Source organism: Rutilus rutilus (assembly GCF_951802725.1).
Source record: "Rutilus rutilus genome assembly, chromosome: 13".
Lineage (NCBI taxonomy): Eukaryota > Metazoa > Chordata > Actinopteri > Cypriniformes > Leuciscidae > Rutilus > Rutilus rutilus.
The window spans coordinates 17,147,526-17,165,508 of record NC_140218.1 but is presented as its reverse complement, the minus strand read 5'-3'; the positions used below and the strand labels follow the sequence as shown (position 1 = coordinate 17,165,508).

Sequence of the window (17,983 nt, the reverse complement as noted above, 5' to 3'; positions counted from 1 at the left end):
CAAGTTAACATAGGAATGAATATTAAATCAGTGTCATTTTAGTAATATTTATATAGGGTGAATACTGGCAAAGTGGGACAATGGTGGGACAGTTAAGCTTCTTAATTTCTATCTTTACATGTAAATGATTCCATTACTAAAAATCAACACTGAGCTCATCATAAGCAAGTATGTGATAAAAAAATATAGATTCTGTGGCTATGACATCATTTCCGGGGGTGTGGCACACCATATTCAACAACCTTACAGTGAACCGTGATGGTAAAGTAAAATGACATTCTGAGGTGAATAATGTTAAGATTATAAAAATGAAAACATTCATGGATCATTTGTGATTGTTATATATTTTGTTATAGGATGTAATGGTGAATCAGAATTTGTAAAAATCACATTCATATGAATCTTTTTTTGTTGTTTTTTATGTGATTTTGACACTGTCCCAGTTTGCCAATAGCGCATTGTTAAACTGGGACAGGGTATTACTAGCAAACTGGGACAGCCATTCAAGTCATTCTAATGGGGGAATTGAGTTCCCTTTTTGTATGCCCCTCATAAATTTAGTTAGCTAGATAGATATTTCAACAAAGATTGTAAACTGATTTTAAAAAACAAGATGGAGGGTACAAACTCGGATGGCTGGAGCCTGGGACATTTGCAATATTTGCAAAAAACTTTTCAACAAAAAGGAATGAAACTTAGCCTGTGTGGAATACAATTAGCCTATAAGAAGAAATGTTTATGAAGATTGAATTTTTTATTTATTTATATGAAATAAACTAAACCCAATACAAAATATTGTGGACAGGCGAGGGAGGGGTGGAAAGAATCTGCTGTACCTGCACCCCTCCTTAAAAAAAAAGATTTTTATTATTTTTGTTGTTGTTGTTCATATTGTTATTGTGTATTTAATTCATTGGGCCTACATTTGAATAACAATTTAATGTGTTTGAAGTGTCCCAGTTTGCCAATAAAGGTGTCCCAGTTTGACAGTAGCGCCTGGAAAAATGTTTGAGGAAGAGTCATCCATCCTGTGTTTAATGTTTCTTTCTTTTTTATTCTGTATAGTAGAGTAGAGCACTTAAGCTATTTAGAATAGTGTCATATGAGGAGCTAAGACATTTGGATCATAATAAAACATTATGCAGAAGGTAAATTATCAGAAAGTGTCCCACTTTACCAGTATTCACCCTACTATTATAGTATTTATTTATATTATATTATAGTATATATATATATATATATATATATATATATATATATTATTTATTTATTTATTTATATACTATTATAGTATTTTGATTTTTTTGAGTATTATTTTATATTTATAGTTTTCATTTTAGTAATTTTTTGTACTTTTGCCTTTTTAAGTTTTAGGTTTTTAGTGTTTCCATTAGGCTATATTTTTTTATTTCAGTTTTAGTAATTTTAGTACTTCAACTTATTTCAATTAGTTGTCAAGTTTAAAAAAAAAAAGTTTTTCATTTAATATTTATATTTTTTTGTTATTTTACTTCAGCTGTTTGTTCATTTCAATAGGTTTAGTCAAGGCGGGACTTGATTGTCCATCGGGAATTGATTAGAATGTTGTCTATTGCTGTAAGGTCCCCAAGCCAGATGTGAAGGAGCAATCAACCTTCAGTTTGTCTTAAGTCATGGAAAGCTCATCAAAGTCATCAGAGTACTATTTCCAGACTGCTTTTCTCCTTGACCCTAAAGTATTAACCACTTATATAAATTACTGCCTCTCTCCTTTGTGCTTGCCATACCTCAGATTAAAGCACAAAGGGCAAAACAAGCATCAAAAGCTCTTCCTTATAGTCCTTAAACACATATTCTACCTAATTACAGGGTGGTCTACCCTCCCTTTAGCTTTGAAGAACACACTTGTTGACCTCAAATACATATTCAGCACATGTGGTGATTGCTTAGACTTCAACAGAATTCTGCTTTCTTTGCTAAACTTGCCCTCTATCCCCACCTAGAGGTCAATTGCAAAGCAAACCTCACACATGGACATTTTAAACGGCATCTTATCCTTCCTCAATCCACATTTTTTATTAACACACACTCTTTCTCTGCCTTCATGACATACTCTTTATCTCGATCAGATGTGCCTTTAATTTTTTAATAAAATGTGGGATAATTAGAAAAGCCTTGGGCTAAGACACCATTATATAATCACCTACTTCAAGTAGCTCAATAATCAGGGGTCACAAGATGGGTTCCAAATTTAGTAAAGTAACACATTTTTTTCCTCCTACAATGCAGAAAAAGACAGAGGAAGACCTACCATCAAGTGACAGCCAGTCATGCTGGGATGAAGGTAGGGAGGGCAGTGCACGAGCTTTATACTCAAACACAACCGAGTTAGAGATGATTTGATTACTGACAGCCACCTGCAGAGTCACCAGGCCTGTGTCATGGGCTGCAGACACACACAACCCCATAATTAGAGAGATCAGAGGAAATCATGAGGAGTTCATGCAGTTCTGCTCCTTATCAGGGGTGGCATCTGAGGGCTCACAGAGATTCATTGCAATCCAGGAAAACATTTACTATTTTATGTTTTTTGAAGTAATGAACATTTTTCTTTTTAGAAACACAATATTTCATATTTACTTCTTAATATGAATTAATATTTACTTCTTAAATATGGAATATTAATAAGTCAGTTACTTCTGTACTACTGTTTGTATGAAAGTGAAATTACCAGGACAGTAGCAACGTAAAACTCCAGGCTGGATGAGGGAGGCAGGGACAGAGATCTGATCAAACAGGCAGGAGTAGCTGCTGTTGTCTTCCTGCCATGATCCTGTGATTAAGACCTTCACACCACCCTGAAATATGGAGGAAACAAATCCTCACATGACCTACGTTTATCATATCATAATTATTAATATAAATAAAGGTTTAAATAAAGATTTGAAGAAATTAAGTATTTGAAAGGAGAATAAAATACACATGCTACAATGCCATCTTGTGGAAGAAAATAAGACTACAACATCAATACGTTTTAAACTGTTTTCAAGGGTATTCTGCCATCTCGTGGTGCAATAATGCAACAGCAAGAGATCAAATACCGGGTTCATAAATTAGGCTATTTTAAAAAAAGTCATAATAATAATATAAAGGTAATTTCACAAATGGGTTACTAAAGACACAATTTTCAATAATCTAAAAATGTATAAATAATAATTACAATGATTTTCGTTGTCTAATAATATAAAGCATCTAATAATAATATTAAGAAATAATGCTGAGTATATGTAACTGAAATGCAGGAAAAACTGAATTTAAAGCATTTAATTCAAACAGACATACCTCTGGGTAAGACCACTCTGGAGAGTAGTCTGTGACCATGAAAAGTCGCCCGGTGGCCTGCAACATTCCCAGAGTGCCCTGGGCCACCGCAGCTGACACTACTTCAGCTACATGCATGTAGGCCAGTGATCCTGTCTCTCCTGAGCCTCCGCCAGCGCCAGCACCTCCACCTAAAGACTGGGGGCTGCAGCATGACTGGAGGCAGAGCTCTGAGGGGCTGTATCCTGACACTCTGTTGCTTGTATTCTCTTGACCTTGCTGTTGGTTCGCACCTGAGGTGGCTGTTCCATCTGACCCAGGTGGGGCCACCAACTGGTGGGTGTATAACGTTCCCGCAGCCCCTACAGCCGTGGCTCCGCTGTCTACAGAGATGAAGTCGTTGATGAGGTCAGAAAACTGGTTTCCAAATGAGATGTCAAAATGATCCAAGCTGATTTCCATGCCTGTGCCTCCTCCGCCATTGGCTCCGGGTCCACTAAGCCCGTGGTTAGTGTTGTAGAGCCCCTGAACCAAATTAGCTCCCTGAATCAGTGGCTGGAGTTGCTGTTGCGAGCTGTTGTTGGGCCCGCTCGTGGTGTTTCCATTCCTCAAAGCCACGGCTTCGGCTCCATTCTCAGAGCTCTGCTGCATGAAGTGATCTGCTCCTCCGCTCTCTCCGTTTCCTCCTCTGCAGGATTGTAGATGATCCCCAGACTTAAGTAAACCATCTGTCCCATTCTCAGTGGCCCCAGTCTGACCGGACCCAACACTGCGACTCTGATCCATACCGACCACATCCTCGTGCTCTGGACCAAGGCCTGGAAAACCTCCCTGGTACTGGAGGAGCTGCAGTGAGCCAGCCTGTCCCTGGGCCTCGGTGGGTGAGCCTCCATTGCAGTTGGGTCTGTGCTGGCCCTGGTGGGTGTGATGGTGGTGGAGGTGGCCATTACTGCCAGGCGATTCCGTTTTTACAACCTGCAGACCCATGTAGCCTCCATCAGGGGAGTTATGCTCCAGCAAGTGGCCCTTCTGGCTGGAGCTCTGCCGGCCTTGTTGGTTCTGGGCTGGCTGTGGTGGTTCTTGAAGGAAGAAGCTTGGAGATTGGTTCTGGTGAGCTAAGTTGTTCATTGCCTGGGTATAACCTACGGCAGTGGCACCGGCGGAGTAGTCCTGCTTTGCATCGATGGCACTGAAATCCATCTGCTCCAGGGTGGTGCTCGGACTCAGGCCCCCTCCAGATGGTAGCAGAGAGGAAGCAGGGGTCAAGGTGAGTGAGTTCTCGGCGCCAGAGCCGCTGGAAACGCTACAGCTTACGACTGCCCCCACCTGGTAGTTCCCTTCTTTGGCCAGCTGTTGTTCAAAGGAAGTGTCCTCAGTCTTGATGTTCTTCACCAGGGCAGAACTGAAGACATAGTTTGAATCAGATATAGTTGGCGAGCGTTGCAAACCGTTGGTGTTAGCTGTCGAGGAGGACGAGGCACTGCATGTGCCATTCTCCTGCTTTAATCCACTTCCCCCATATGTCTGGCCCTGCTTAGGGTTATTCAGGAAGCAGTCAGGGTCGAAGTTCATAGTGGTTTCTGGGATTTTAATGCTGCCAGAGTCTAGGCTGCTGGAGAGGACAAGTTCATCAGAGATGCCAGAGGCAGACAGCATGGATAGCCCGTCTGCTCCAGGACCGCCTGCATCTGCGCTCCCACTTCCTGGAAAGGCAAATTTGTGGCTGTCAGAGGGGACTGCCAAGACCAGACCGTGAGAGGTGGCATCGGGGCCCATAATATGTGTATTGGGGCCTCCAGTGGGGGACATGCTGTAGACGGGATCCCCAGTCACCTCAGACATGAAAACACTCTGGGATAGGCTGCTCATGACAGAGGCAACGTGGCCCATGCCTGTGACCGCTGGGCTATCAGCCATGTCGGGGTCCGAGTTCAGCCCGCTGCTGATGGACACAGGGGAATTCTGGGTTGTGTCTGGCACTTCCACCTGATTGGTGGAGGATACCTCAGTGCTGTTCTGGTGCAGCAGCACGGGTTTGTGGACCTTGCCGTTACGTTTCTCACGCACGCTCCCTCCTCCTGTTCCTCCACTGTTCTTGCTGCTGTGGCTGTGCTCTGTCTTACCCTCTGACACATCATTATTCTGGAGCTCAGAGTGGGTGCTGCTATAGCCTCCTGAGCGAGGGTCCACTTTGGGAGAGATTATCCGGTGTTTGGCGCTGTTACATTTATGATGCACACTGCTTCCTGCACCTGTAGAGACATAACAAAATAGCAACTCTTTAACATTTAATAATTATAATAATGAAAAACAATATATTATTATTATTTATTAACATTATCCATACTATTTCAGTCAGAAGAATTAATATCTCTGACTCCTTAATGACATTATCCCTTTTAAAATTAACATTATTCCAAATAATCAACAGAATCCATAGTATTATCAAATATTATTATTAAAATATACATATAGATTATAAAATAACAACAATGATACAATTATTATTATCCATAGTAATTCATTCAGAATTATTATTTTTACAACTTAATGACATTAGCCCATTTAAAATTAACATTATTAGTAGTATTAGTATTTTTATTAACAATAACAGTACATTATTATCATTAACAATTTAAATGAACATAATCATACATTTCCTCCTTTTCCCATTATTTAGTCCATTGAAACTACATTAGAATAATACAAAAAACACATCATAATAACTACACTACTATTTTAGATATGACACCACTATAAGAGGCTCTGTTTGCTTTATATACTGAAAATAAAAAGAATTCAAAGAATGATCCACATGTCTTTAAAATTGAAAATGCTTTGATGCTGATATTTTGAATGAACACTGAGATTAATTCAAGTCTTTATAGAGACCATCAATCATCAGTATTAATCGTTTCATGAGAAGCCAACACACAGCTTTACCGTTTTGTTAATAAATGGCTGATATGTCTCATTAGTCATTATACTGCAAACTTGGCAAATGAATTTTATATGAACATAAAACAAATGGCAATCAATCTATCCCACAATCATTTGTTTTAAACACTCAATTCAATTTGCTTCAGAGTAACGGCACCCTACAGGAGCAACACCATGGGATTGTAAAGTGCTGTGTTGGATATTTGTGATGAAGTACAAGGTGAAAATTCATTTGTTGTATACTTGAGTAAAAAAGACTGCCCTGACTGCACAGATACAGAGGAACATTACGCCCCCCAGTGGTGTCATTACAACAGACAGCTCAATAAATCAGCACATCTATGAAATGTTCATCCTGGACCTAGAAGCTGCTGTACTCTAATTAGGCATTCAATCTGCTCTACACTCACCTCAACTTTTAAAGTTCTTGAAGACATATTTAAAGCACTACCTGCTTCCTCAGTCTCTACCTGTCTCTTTCTGACTGCCTCTGTCCCACACCCCAGCCCTCCTGTCTGTCCCTTACCCAGAGTGCCAGTGCAGAGGCAGTTGTGAGTCCGGGGAGGAGGCTTGGTCTGGTGGCTGTCCAGTATCTGCTGCACCAGCTGCTCCACAGAGAAGCCAGAGCTGCTGTTCCCATTGCTGCAAGTCCACTTGATGCCATGAACTGCCGAGGGAGAGAGGAGACACAGTCGTCAGCCCACCAGCCGAGCCTTCCAGCCCTCCCCCATCCCGCCTGTGCACTACATCCCTGACCTTACCTCAGAACCAGACTCCATATCAAAAACACTTTGTCCAGTACTACGAGAAAAAAAGAGCCGTTTACTTTCTAACCTCAGACAGGAACATGGAAAGTTCAAGAACAGATTTGGGCCTGTTAAAGGTGAATTTTCAGCTGAGGAGGGAGGGAAAAAAAAAAGAGCAAAAGTCTTTCTTGTCTCACTTCAGCTGAAGTAAAAGCCCCAGCCCTTTGACAAGGTGCTTTTTGCTGTTTATGCCCTCTGCTGCCATCATTTCCAAGCTCAGCCTCTCTCCTCTGAGAAAAAGAACAATAACAACAACTGGAACAGAAAAATGGCAAACGGAAAAATGAACGCAACAAAGGAAATGTGGCAATCTCTGGAGAGGAACGGTATTTAGAATATCAAACAGCATTGAGCTACCTTAATATGGCTTGTTCACGCTTTGCTACTTCAGTGTGCGTAACAAGCTGAGGTGAGATTGCATGTGAAAGCGAGGGGAGGAAAAGGGAGGCGAAGAGAGAAAGAGACACAGAGTCAAAAATAGATAAAAGAGACAAAAGCATTTGGCTTGAACTCGCAAACAGTGCTGCGTCACCAGCCGGAGCCGGTACAACAGTTGTCACATACACAGCAGGTTTCTCTGCTCTGCTGAGCTCTGCCATTCCGCGCTTGGCCAGAGAATCGCAGCGGCGTTCCATAAGCCATTACACCAGCATGACCATGCTCCAACAGACAAATCAATCTCGCAGCGTGAGCCTGAACCAGAGTCACAGCACAAGGCAGGTCATGTAATGAAAGGGCAAGCTGGTTTGGTGGATACGGCGTGACATCGGCTGCGAGGATCTGAAGAAGAATCCACTGACTCACAGAGATCCACAGTGGCGGTTACTAATCGGCTTCTATCGGCCCAAACGTTGTCAAGGCAATGAAGTTCATGTATTTCTTTAGTGCCCAAACTGGGGTGCGCAATAACTTATTTGGGTACTTGAGATGAAAAGTAATTTAAAAAAAAATCTTTAGATTTACACCAATCTTTACATGGTGTAAAATGGCATATTCAATTAAATAAATGTATAAAAAGAGATTTTTGTAAGATTTTTTTGTAAATTTTATTAATAATAATATTATAATATATTATGTATGTATTATAATATGAAATGTATTATTCATATTTATTAAAAAGTTTTGAACACAATCTCAAGAGGTTTTTAATTCTTGTTATTGCATTTTTCAGGTTAGATTTTATACTTAAAATGCTGCTGACAAATCAAATCAAAAGATTATTCTCCCTGCCAGCCACATCCATATCCACAAGTTTAAAACACCCCATAACCACACCCATCGACTTTTTTAAAATCTACAATTTTTAATCGCAGCTTATGTTCAGGAAACATAAATCACACCAGATCTCTCGTCTCCTACTGTGCGTGCGTCTCTGATCATCTGCTCATGCAGCAGTAAGGGGGCTTCAGGCATGGCTGGTCCACGGTCTCTTAAATTATATCAGCGGAGAGAAATGAATCAGGCCGGCCTGTTCTCCTCTTCAGCTGTACTGTGACTAAGCAACTGATACCTTTCATGACCTGCCATCTGACCTCTGCTGCACATGCCTACTTGAACATAAAACCAAATTTACAATCTATTTTACTAGGTCTAAGATGATGTATTTCTGAATGGTAATTGAAAATCAACTACATCAACCAAAAACCTGGAGCTTTGATCTTATCTGTCAGGAATTCATTTGATTGTGAAAAGTATTCTCTATTTGAAAGTGGCTGAACTAAACAAGAAAAACAAAGAAAAATAAATCAAATTATTTACCTTCAAGTACAATAGTGAGATATTGCTGGTTATTGTCAAAAAAAAAAACATATTTAGGATTTCATTTAATTTTTCTTATAATGCAAAAAGTTTGAATTCTAGATAACAAGAAAGCTCAAAGCTTTGATGACGAATTAAAATATATCTCAGTGGCTTTGTAAAAAACATCAATATCACCCTGCATAATAGAGCTTGAGGGCAAAAATAAAAATTCGATATTTCACACTACAATGATGAAACACGCTCATATCGTGCAAAGCAGGTGATGATGCAACCTCAACATTGATGCATTTCCATGGTATCTGATGCAAATGCATTACAATGTTTGAAGCAGAGTTACTGAAACTTCTCCGCAACCCATCAACGGTTACAGCAGTCTTTCTCCGAGGACTGTCAGTCGAAGAATGCATCGCTCCTCACTCCCAACTCAAAACACACCTCGCCACGTTAATGAATGCAAGCTGTTTGTGTATGATATGGGTCACTCAAGGGAACAAATTGGGTTTGTAGAGCTGATGTATAATGCATCCATGAATTATGCATGGCTAATATAGTTCACAATGAATCTTTGACTGTTAACAGGCTGCATGTCTGCAGCTCCGCCACTAGGTGGTACTGTTGCTCTTCAGATGAGCTCACATCACAGATGGCTGTTTGAAGATCATGAGGGTGAATCTTGTGGCCCTATTAGCCTAGTCTCAGTGCACTGGCCCGACTGGTGGAAGCCATCTCGCACCTTTGCCATTGTCCACACCATTTGCAATGTTAATGACTTGCATGCATTACTGCAAATGGTTTGAATGTAGATCAGAGATGGAGTGTAATGAACACATTAGTTTACAGCACGTGTCTTAAAGTCAATGTGAAAGGGAGCTCTTAAGTGATTGCCGTGAGAGCTCTTAAGGGAATCGTAACACGCGGCAGCGATTACAATGTCAGCTGAGCTCGTCTGTATTCCCCTCGCCGACATCTTGTGTCTAAAAGTGCTGACGCGAGAGATCCGACTTCATATATTCATTACCTTGACAGCCCTGTCCTAGTTCGAATGATCAATGCCAGGCATCACATACAGAGACGTGTCCGCACAAGACTCTGGGTAAACATGATTATATGCATGGCATGTCATCTTTTTTTTTTACTACATCCTCATTAGACAGGTTTCCTTTGGTCAACTGACCCTGGGACACCAGGGCACCTCAGAGTGTGCATGTACAGGCGGTGAGATAATAATGTCAAGGGTTCCACATGGAGACTTGTCCTGCTATGAACTAAGACAGGCCAGATAAGCTAGATCAGGCTGAGCTGAGAGAGACTAACTTCTCGTGAAATATCACATAACTAAAACAGCACAGGTCTTGCATTAATCATACAGAAATTATAGAAGACAACGTCATGTATCATTGTCTAAGCATCTAAAGGCTAGTTCACACTGCCCTAACCAGCACCAACAACTGTTGGGTTTTGCTGGATCAGTATTGTAATCCTTTTGGTGTTTGTTGTGGCAGTGTGAACCATCTTGTAATATGTAATCAAGATATGTAACATATTAAACATGTGTAATTAAATTGTCAACATATTACTATGGAGTGCACTCCCCCCCCCCCCCCCCCCCCCCCCCCCCACACACACTTAATTTAAGAGCAAACCTCACTAAATGTATTATTTTCTTTCTTACACATTACTTAGTATTTTAGCAAAAAAAAAAAAAAAAAAAAATTTGTATATATATATATATATATATATATAATACACACACACACACATACATACATAGTATATAAAGTTTGGAGTAAGATTATTCAGTTATGTGTTATGCATTCAGTTGACAGAATGTGATTGGACACTCACACATGGGTTTCAGTTGGCCAATGAGTTCCTCCTTCGTCCATTTGGCCCATTCTTTCTTGTCTGTATTGATGGAGCACAGGATGGGCCCACACGGCTTCCCACAATCCTCGATAGCTGGCACATTCAGGTAGTGGACCAGCACAATGTCTGGGTTCTGGGGAAAAGAGAGAGAAAGAGGAAAAGAAAAAAGAAGATGTAGTGTGGTGAGTGGAAAGGTTTCATAATAACGGTTTCATTTATGGAATTCGATTTATAGCTGTATATAATTTCCAGCTTGTCCCAAGTGTTCTTAAGTAAATTTAATACATTTTACTTTTTCAATGAAAGCAAGATAATTTAAACATTTAATTAAAATGATAAATTATATTTTTTAGTAAATATAAGAAAAAATTGCAAAAAATGTAAGCACAAAAATGGAGCCTTTAAGGATCATGTTAGTTATTGTGTGTTTAGCACTAGCTATTATATTTGGCAGCTATCCAGCACACTTGACCACATTTATGGAGTGATGGAAATGGAGAATAAGTGAAAGCCCGTTCTGCCCGTTCTTCTCCATCATTTGAGGATTTACTGTTGTCATGATTACGAGAAAACACACATTGTCTCTTCTGAATAAAATAGCTTAGAGTCTGCTTTCTAGCGCAACATTAATTGCACAGGCAAATAGTGCTGAGTCTTGTGAATAAGGTGTAATCTATAATAAGCCTAATTTACATAGAAAGGAGGCATGTTTGTACTGAAAAGAATGACAACGATTTAATTTAAATACACACAGTGGCGCCTGGTTAAGCCAAGAGTGGTTAGTGAATAAAACTGTTTGTGCGCAAAAGTGGTGCAAATGTTTCCTGATCGTACGTAGTGCCAAAGTTATTCAGAGAGAGGATAAAACCAGGAACAGAACATCCCCAAACAGAGATGAGTTGTGTGAGGTTTACAAAGTACCTGTTTTTTGTACCATTGTGGTTGTCAACTCAAAAGTGGGGGCTTATTTTATATATAAAAAAATTCTGTCAATTTCAGGTCAGCAAGTGTTCGCTGGATACATTTTGGCAGCTTATGAATAAAACGGTTGTTTAAAGCATATCTAGCCAGTATGAACAACATCAATTCCGTTTGTAATCATAAATAGCGTTGATTACAAAGAGCTGTAAACAGTGACAAAACAAGCGGTCCCCTGTCACCACAGAGATTACACACACACACTCTTACAAAATCCCACTCGTTCCAGAACACCAACATTTGAATGTCACGTGAAACGCAGATACATAACGCATACACAAACCGAATCCGTACACTGAAACAGTGAAGAAAACTGTCCCTTTCATTAGCATTTTTATTAGTTTTATGAGCATTACGTGCTGAGTGAATTGGGGGCTGCGGCTCTGTGCTGCCTCCGCCTTCAGCATTACATTTTGACGCACATGTGCAAAATCTATGCATACTGCATGCTCAATGGGGTAATACACACAGAGAAAGACATTCATACAGCCGCTGGCACTTTTACAGAGAGCACCATGGTAACCACACCTGATCACGGCTGTGTCCGAAAGCTTAGCAGGCAGTATAAATAGTATCTTTATAATTTCTGCCACAATGTTTGCGTAACATCCAGCCTTCACTACTAAGATGCATTAACCTGTTCAGAAGAGATGCACACTTCACTGCCTACAGTATGATATCCCACAAGCTCGAAAGTCGGACAGAACACAGTTGAAAGTATATATATATATATATAATAATTTTAATATATTTTTAAACAATGTATAATAATAAATAATACAATTTATTAATACATTTATTGATAAATAAATGAATAAAATGTATGCATAAATCTTCCTATCAAGAAATAATTTCTGTAGCAACTAAGCACATACATATAATTATTTTATTTCTAAATCTAACTTGGATTTATTTTATGTAGATCATTTGTCATGACACCATGGTGCCTATTTTTAAGACTACTAAGACTTTTTTTTTATTGAGACAATATATCATTGTAGCATTATTGTGACAATAAATAAAAAAATAATAGTCCAATATATAATACACATAATACAATATAATACAACACAAATAATGTGAAAATGGTCACAATGCAATAAATAAATAAATTGAAATAAATAAATAATGGTCTCTTAATGGCCTCAAAAATACCCCTTATTTTCTTTGGAAAATTTTGGAATGACACCCAGAACAAACATTTTCAGAGGGATAGGTAATGAACAGATGAGCCAAGAAAGATCGATGCCTTGGAAGCCTGGTCTGAAACCAGAATCTGTAGGCACCTTTATACTAAAATGCTGCATGTTTAGTCACTTAAGGAAGCTCCTTTAGTTTCATAGCTCTTCTCATACAAGACATCTCTGAACCCCTCTATTACAGTGCTGTTGACCAGGTTCAGACTGACATTTCCTCTCTCAAACAGTTCTCCGACTACAACTGAATGGACTGCAAATCACAATTAGACAGAACATTCACAATCTCTGCATGGGACTAACAAGCCTTGAACAGTGACCACGGAGAGTGGGGACAAAGTCTGCAGGACGAAAAAAGACGGCAGAACAAATCAAAAGCTAAATTCAGAGAGCTCAAAATCAAACAGCCCTGTAATTCACAGCAAGAACTTTTGATTGAACTCTTCAACCAGCACACTTGATATTCAAAGGGAATGTGTCAAGGTGTTTGAACAGCACCTTTGATGGATTAAAAGGAAAAGATTTGATTTAAAATTTAAATCCATAGGAAATCTGTCTTCATGAGAGGATTTTAAGAGTAAGTTCTGGTGTACTATTCTCTTTCAAGTGGATGAAGGGAGTGTGCTGGACCGGGACTTGGTTGGAGAGGGCGAACTAAGGACTCTCAGGCATGGGTCCTGCTGCTGTAGCCGTAAGCTTGTGGGAGCAGACACCAGCGCTACATCCGCATATGGGACAAGCAGCTGTGGTAATCACCAGGACATGCCCTCAATCCTTAACCAGCATGAGAGGAGTAAATAAAACCCAGACTCATGCCATTAGGCAAACATAAACACATTATCATGCATATATGGGTGTCAAATGGATTAAATTGTCAAAAAAGAAATATGTATAAAGAAAATGTATATAAAGACAGCGGACAGATGCACGTTGGTAAATTAGGGAATGAACTTGCGCTCCCGGGGCGGTTCAGTGAAAAGAGGAGGCGTGTTCCGGCGCAAACGTTCCCTGGTGCTATTTTACAGTTCCAGAAAACAATTCCACCACAGACCAGGAAAAATCTAGTCTAAAGTCACTGGCACGTTATTCAGATGCTATTTTAAGGGCGCATGCTTGGCCATAATGTAGCGTGTGCACAACGCGCATACACTTTGCTTCTCCCATCTACACAGTAGCAGTTGCCATTTTTGCAAACCATACATAATTACAAGGAAAAATATTCCACACGAGGGAAATCATTGTGGTGTCCATGAAGATGTGAAAAAATAGGCATAAATCTAGCTTACACATTTACCCAAATTATTATACGCCTGCTGTTTAACCGAAGCTTATTTGGAGGGTTTCTCCCATCCCCAATGTCACTTCTCTGTCTTTTACGGCCCTGACAAGAACGTCGGTCTCCTCGGCTGTAAACCGCTCCTGGTGTGCGCCTGGCAAATCCGCCGTTATAATAGCAATCCGCCATGGAACAAGTGCGCCTGCTTTTAAAGGGAATGTGAGATGACGCTCTGATTGGTTTATTTCACGTTACGCTCAAACCACACCTATGTAGCTACTTCAGACCAACCCATTTTAGATTTCCGAGATCCGCCGAAACGAAAGTTACTTGCGTTTGATACTTGCGTTTCAGATCGTTAAAATAGGGCCCAAAAACATTATACATGCATAAACAAACATTTACATATATAAACATATTATAAACATACAGTAAAAGTATAAACCTATATATAGCTAGCCTACTGAGAGTGGTAGTCTAACTATACATATACTATAAATAATAGACTATACATACATAATCTAAGAAAAACTATCCAAATACTTTACATGTGTATATATATATATATATATGTAGAGAGAGTTATGGATAGGGCTAGGGTGTTGGGACCTTCTAGCTCCACCCATTACACCTAAATTACATCTAGAGAAGGGGAGCTGGACTTCACACTCCACCCATGTCTGTGCAGTGAGCAGCTTCTTAAAATAAGCTCCAATTTTTCTATGTGAACCATAATTTAATATTTTTTCCTTTTGATTTTGGGGTTAATTATGACCCCAACATTTCATTATATTCATATAAGCACACAGAGTAAAAAATACAGATAGCCAATACCACATATATACACAAGCCATGACCACCGCACACACACATACACTTTCCTCTTTTTCGGTCCCTCCTACGCCGATACATTTGTCCCTGTTTTACAATGCACATTTGGCAGACTTACAACCCATCCAAATATAAGTAATCTGTGAAGCTGTGCTTCGGTCGTAAATTCAAGAGTGAGCCAGAAGCGTATGACATCTACGGCTCACTCCTTTCTCGCTCTGTCTCTTCAGAGAGCTTTTACGCACCCACACAATCACGCTCGCACCCCCTCTAGACCCTCTCTCTCTTTCCGATGGCACAACAACACAATGAAAATGTGCGGTGTCTTATAAATCTATCAGGATGCAAACTTAATTTAATTTAATTTCCTGCTGGCTGCTCTCTTTTAATAACACAAGTCCAACAAGCAAAAGAAGGAGACTGAGGAGGAAACTTTCAGCCTGGATACTATTTGGTGGAGAAAATGCGATCTCATAAAGGTATTGATTAATTGTGCAATGTAATCTTTAGGCCATGTTTGTGGTACATTTCCATGGAGGACCAGGGCTTGCTTCCAGGTTTGTTGATGAGGGAGAAGGGGGCCAAAGTTTGGATAGAGTTGCAGCGTGTGCAGGGCTTGTGGTATTGCGCAAACGGCATTTTTCATTATTAAAGGCATTCATTTGAGCTCAGCACCTTTACGCTAGGCTCATCCCTGGAGTGCAGAGGCGTGTAGATCTTGTACTGCCGGTCTATAGAACTTATACTTATCCCTTGACTTCACTGTTTAAGAGCATTACATGCTAAATGAAGGTAAAAAAAACTTCATTAGGAAGCATTCTGTGCTTGAATTCACAGAAATTGTTTTCTTACTCTAGTCTTTTCATTGGTAAGCAAGAAAAGCAATTAAAGCTTGTTCGTTTTTTGCTTTAAGCTCGCAGAAAGAGAGCAGATCTCAATTCTAAAGGTGTTTCTCTGTTTTTGTGTGTGTGTGTGTCTGGGGAACACACAGGTACCTGGAAGCACCGTGGTAACCTGGCAACTAGTAGCTGGACGCCCACATGGATGAAGCCAATGTGGTCATGAGTGCTGCCCCATAGCCGGCCTCAAGTGCTATAAATATCCACTAGTAATAGCTTCAGGGTCATTACTGCTGCTCAGGCCTGCCTCCAACCAGCATCAACTCCAACCTGAAGGGCTGGGAAGAAGGACAGGGTTTTCAAATAGGTATCTGCATATTACGGATGATTTATTGCAGCGTGGGGGTGGGACGGAGTGTTCTGGCAGATAAGCATTTGTGCGTATAAGATTGTCTTTGAGTTGGACTTGTTTGAAAGCAGGCGGTTTGGGCTTCATATTTAGCTGGCGCTGGTTCAAATCTGGACACATGAGAACATTATTTGTTTTGTTGCAACTGATTGCTGCTTCTGGTCATGTGAATGAGTCACTCCTGTTATGAAAATCGTGCCCCAACTAATATGTATGAATATACTGGATAAAATATTACGCTCGCAATTTGTGACATGCATGAGATCATCCTGCAGGAAGTGTGGAAACAACAGCACAAACACAAGCAAGTAATTAGCAATGAATCTTTATCTATCTATCTATCTATCTATCTATCTATCTATCTATCTATCTATCTATCTATCTATCTATCTATCTATCTATCTATCTATCTATCTATCTACATGTATCTATCTATCTATCTGAATATCATTATATACGTATATATGAATAAAATATATACATAACATAATTTTACATCATTTTGAAAGTCTGATTTACATTTTTATAGAAATACTTTTTAAAATTGTAACCCATGCATAATAATCTTTTAAAAATAACAGTGTTCAAAACATTCCGCAGGAATGACACCTGACTAACATCAAGCACGGTTTAGTGTCCTGGAACATATACGTCATGACATTCGTTTTTGAGACACTAGAGAAGCAATGACGCTTTACTGAGGTCCCATATTTTATTTGAGAGCCGCATACCCATTTCCTGACTGGCATAACACCCTCTTAATCTCAATCATTGGTGTGAATCTGGTGCCAGGGCTAATTGTTTGAACAACAACAGACAGGAAGAGTGTTTGGGAAAGTATGGCACAACATAAACATCACAAATGCTAAAAACTTAAAAGCTAAAAGAGAAAGTCTTGGCACAAGAACAACAAGAACCTCATCAAGGTTAAATATCTTAATTAAGCTAAATAGCACACAAACGAGTCCAAGAGAAAAAGAACCAGTGCTTCTGTAGCTCTGAGAAGAAAAACGTCAGAGAGGAGTTCAAAGCCGCGGCACAAAAAGACACGGCCAAGCGCTGCACTCGGCTGACAGGAAACCCCTAGAGGATTGTGGGAAAAAAGCATGGGAGAGACAGATCCTCTGACTCATTTCTTGTGAGCGTGGTGAGGAACATACCCACTGGGTGTACAAGCAGACCCATTTCACTAACCCATGTTACATAAATCACAGCACTTCTGATATGCCGCAACAAATATTTAACTTTTTTGTCTCTATCTGTCTCACTATTTTTAACTTGATAGAAGGGCTGTGCTCTCAAAGTACCGCTGGGCTCAGTTCTGGGGGAAGACAATGTACTCTAGACATGATGTAGAGCTCAGTGTCATAATGAAGCATCAATAGTTTTCTCTATGAAAAAAACGACAGCGACCTTCAAGAGAATGGAGCATCAAACAGGTTGTAGCTGATTTCATTGGGATAAAATTGAAATGGTTAAGAGTGTGAGGATGTGGGTGAAGTTTAGCATTTAGAGTGTGTGAAAGCACAGTATGCTAATGTGAGTGTGTGATACAGTGTGGGCACATATAATAACCAATCCAGGTGTCTAAATGCATTTTAGGTGCTGCTTTAAGTAGAAGAAAGAAAGATTTTCACTCTTAAAAATATAGGTTCTTTATTGACATTGATGGTTCCATGAAGAACCATCAAGATTCATGGAAATTTCTATTGCACAAAAGGTTATTTATAGTGGAAAAAAGTTCTTTCGATTATTCAATTATTTGCTCAAAAGTTAGATCT

The 17,983-nt window shown here is 39.7% G+C and overlaps 1 protein-coding gene across 1 annotated transcript in view; it reads right to left on the bottom strand.

Annotated features, from left to right (window-relative positions):
* camta1a (calmodulin binding transcription activator 1a) overlaps positions 1-17,983 on the bottom strand; it is a 439,941-nt gene that overhangs the window by 26,574 nt on the left and 395,384 nt on the right. The window contains 5 exon segments of the mRNA XM_084428326.1: positions 2,291-2,425; positions 2,711-2,837; positions 3,322-5,552; positions 6,767-6,907; positions 10,653-10,806. Coding sequence (XP_084284452.1) covers positions 2,291-2,425; positions 2,711-2,837; positions 3,322-5,552; positions 6,767-6,907; positions 10,653-10,806 — 2,788 coding nt within the window.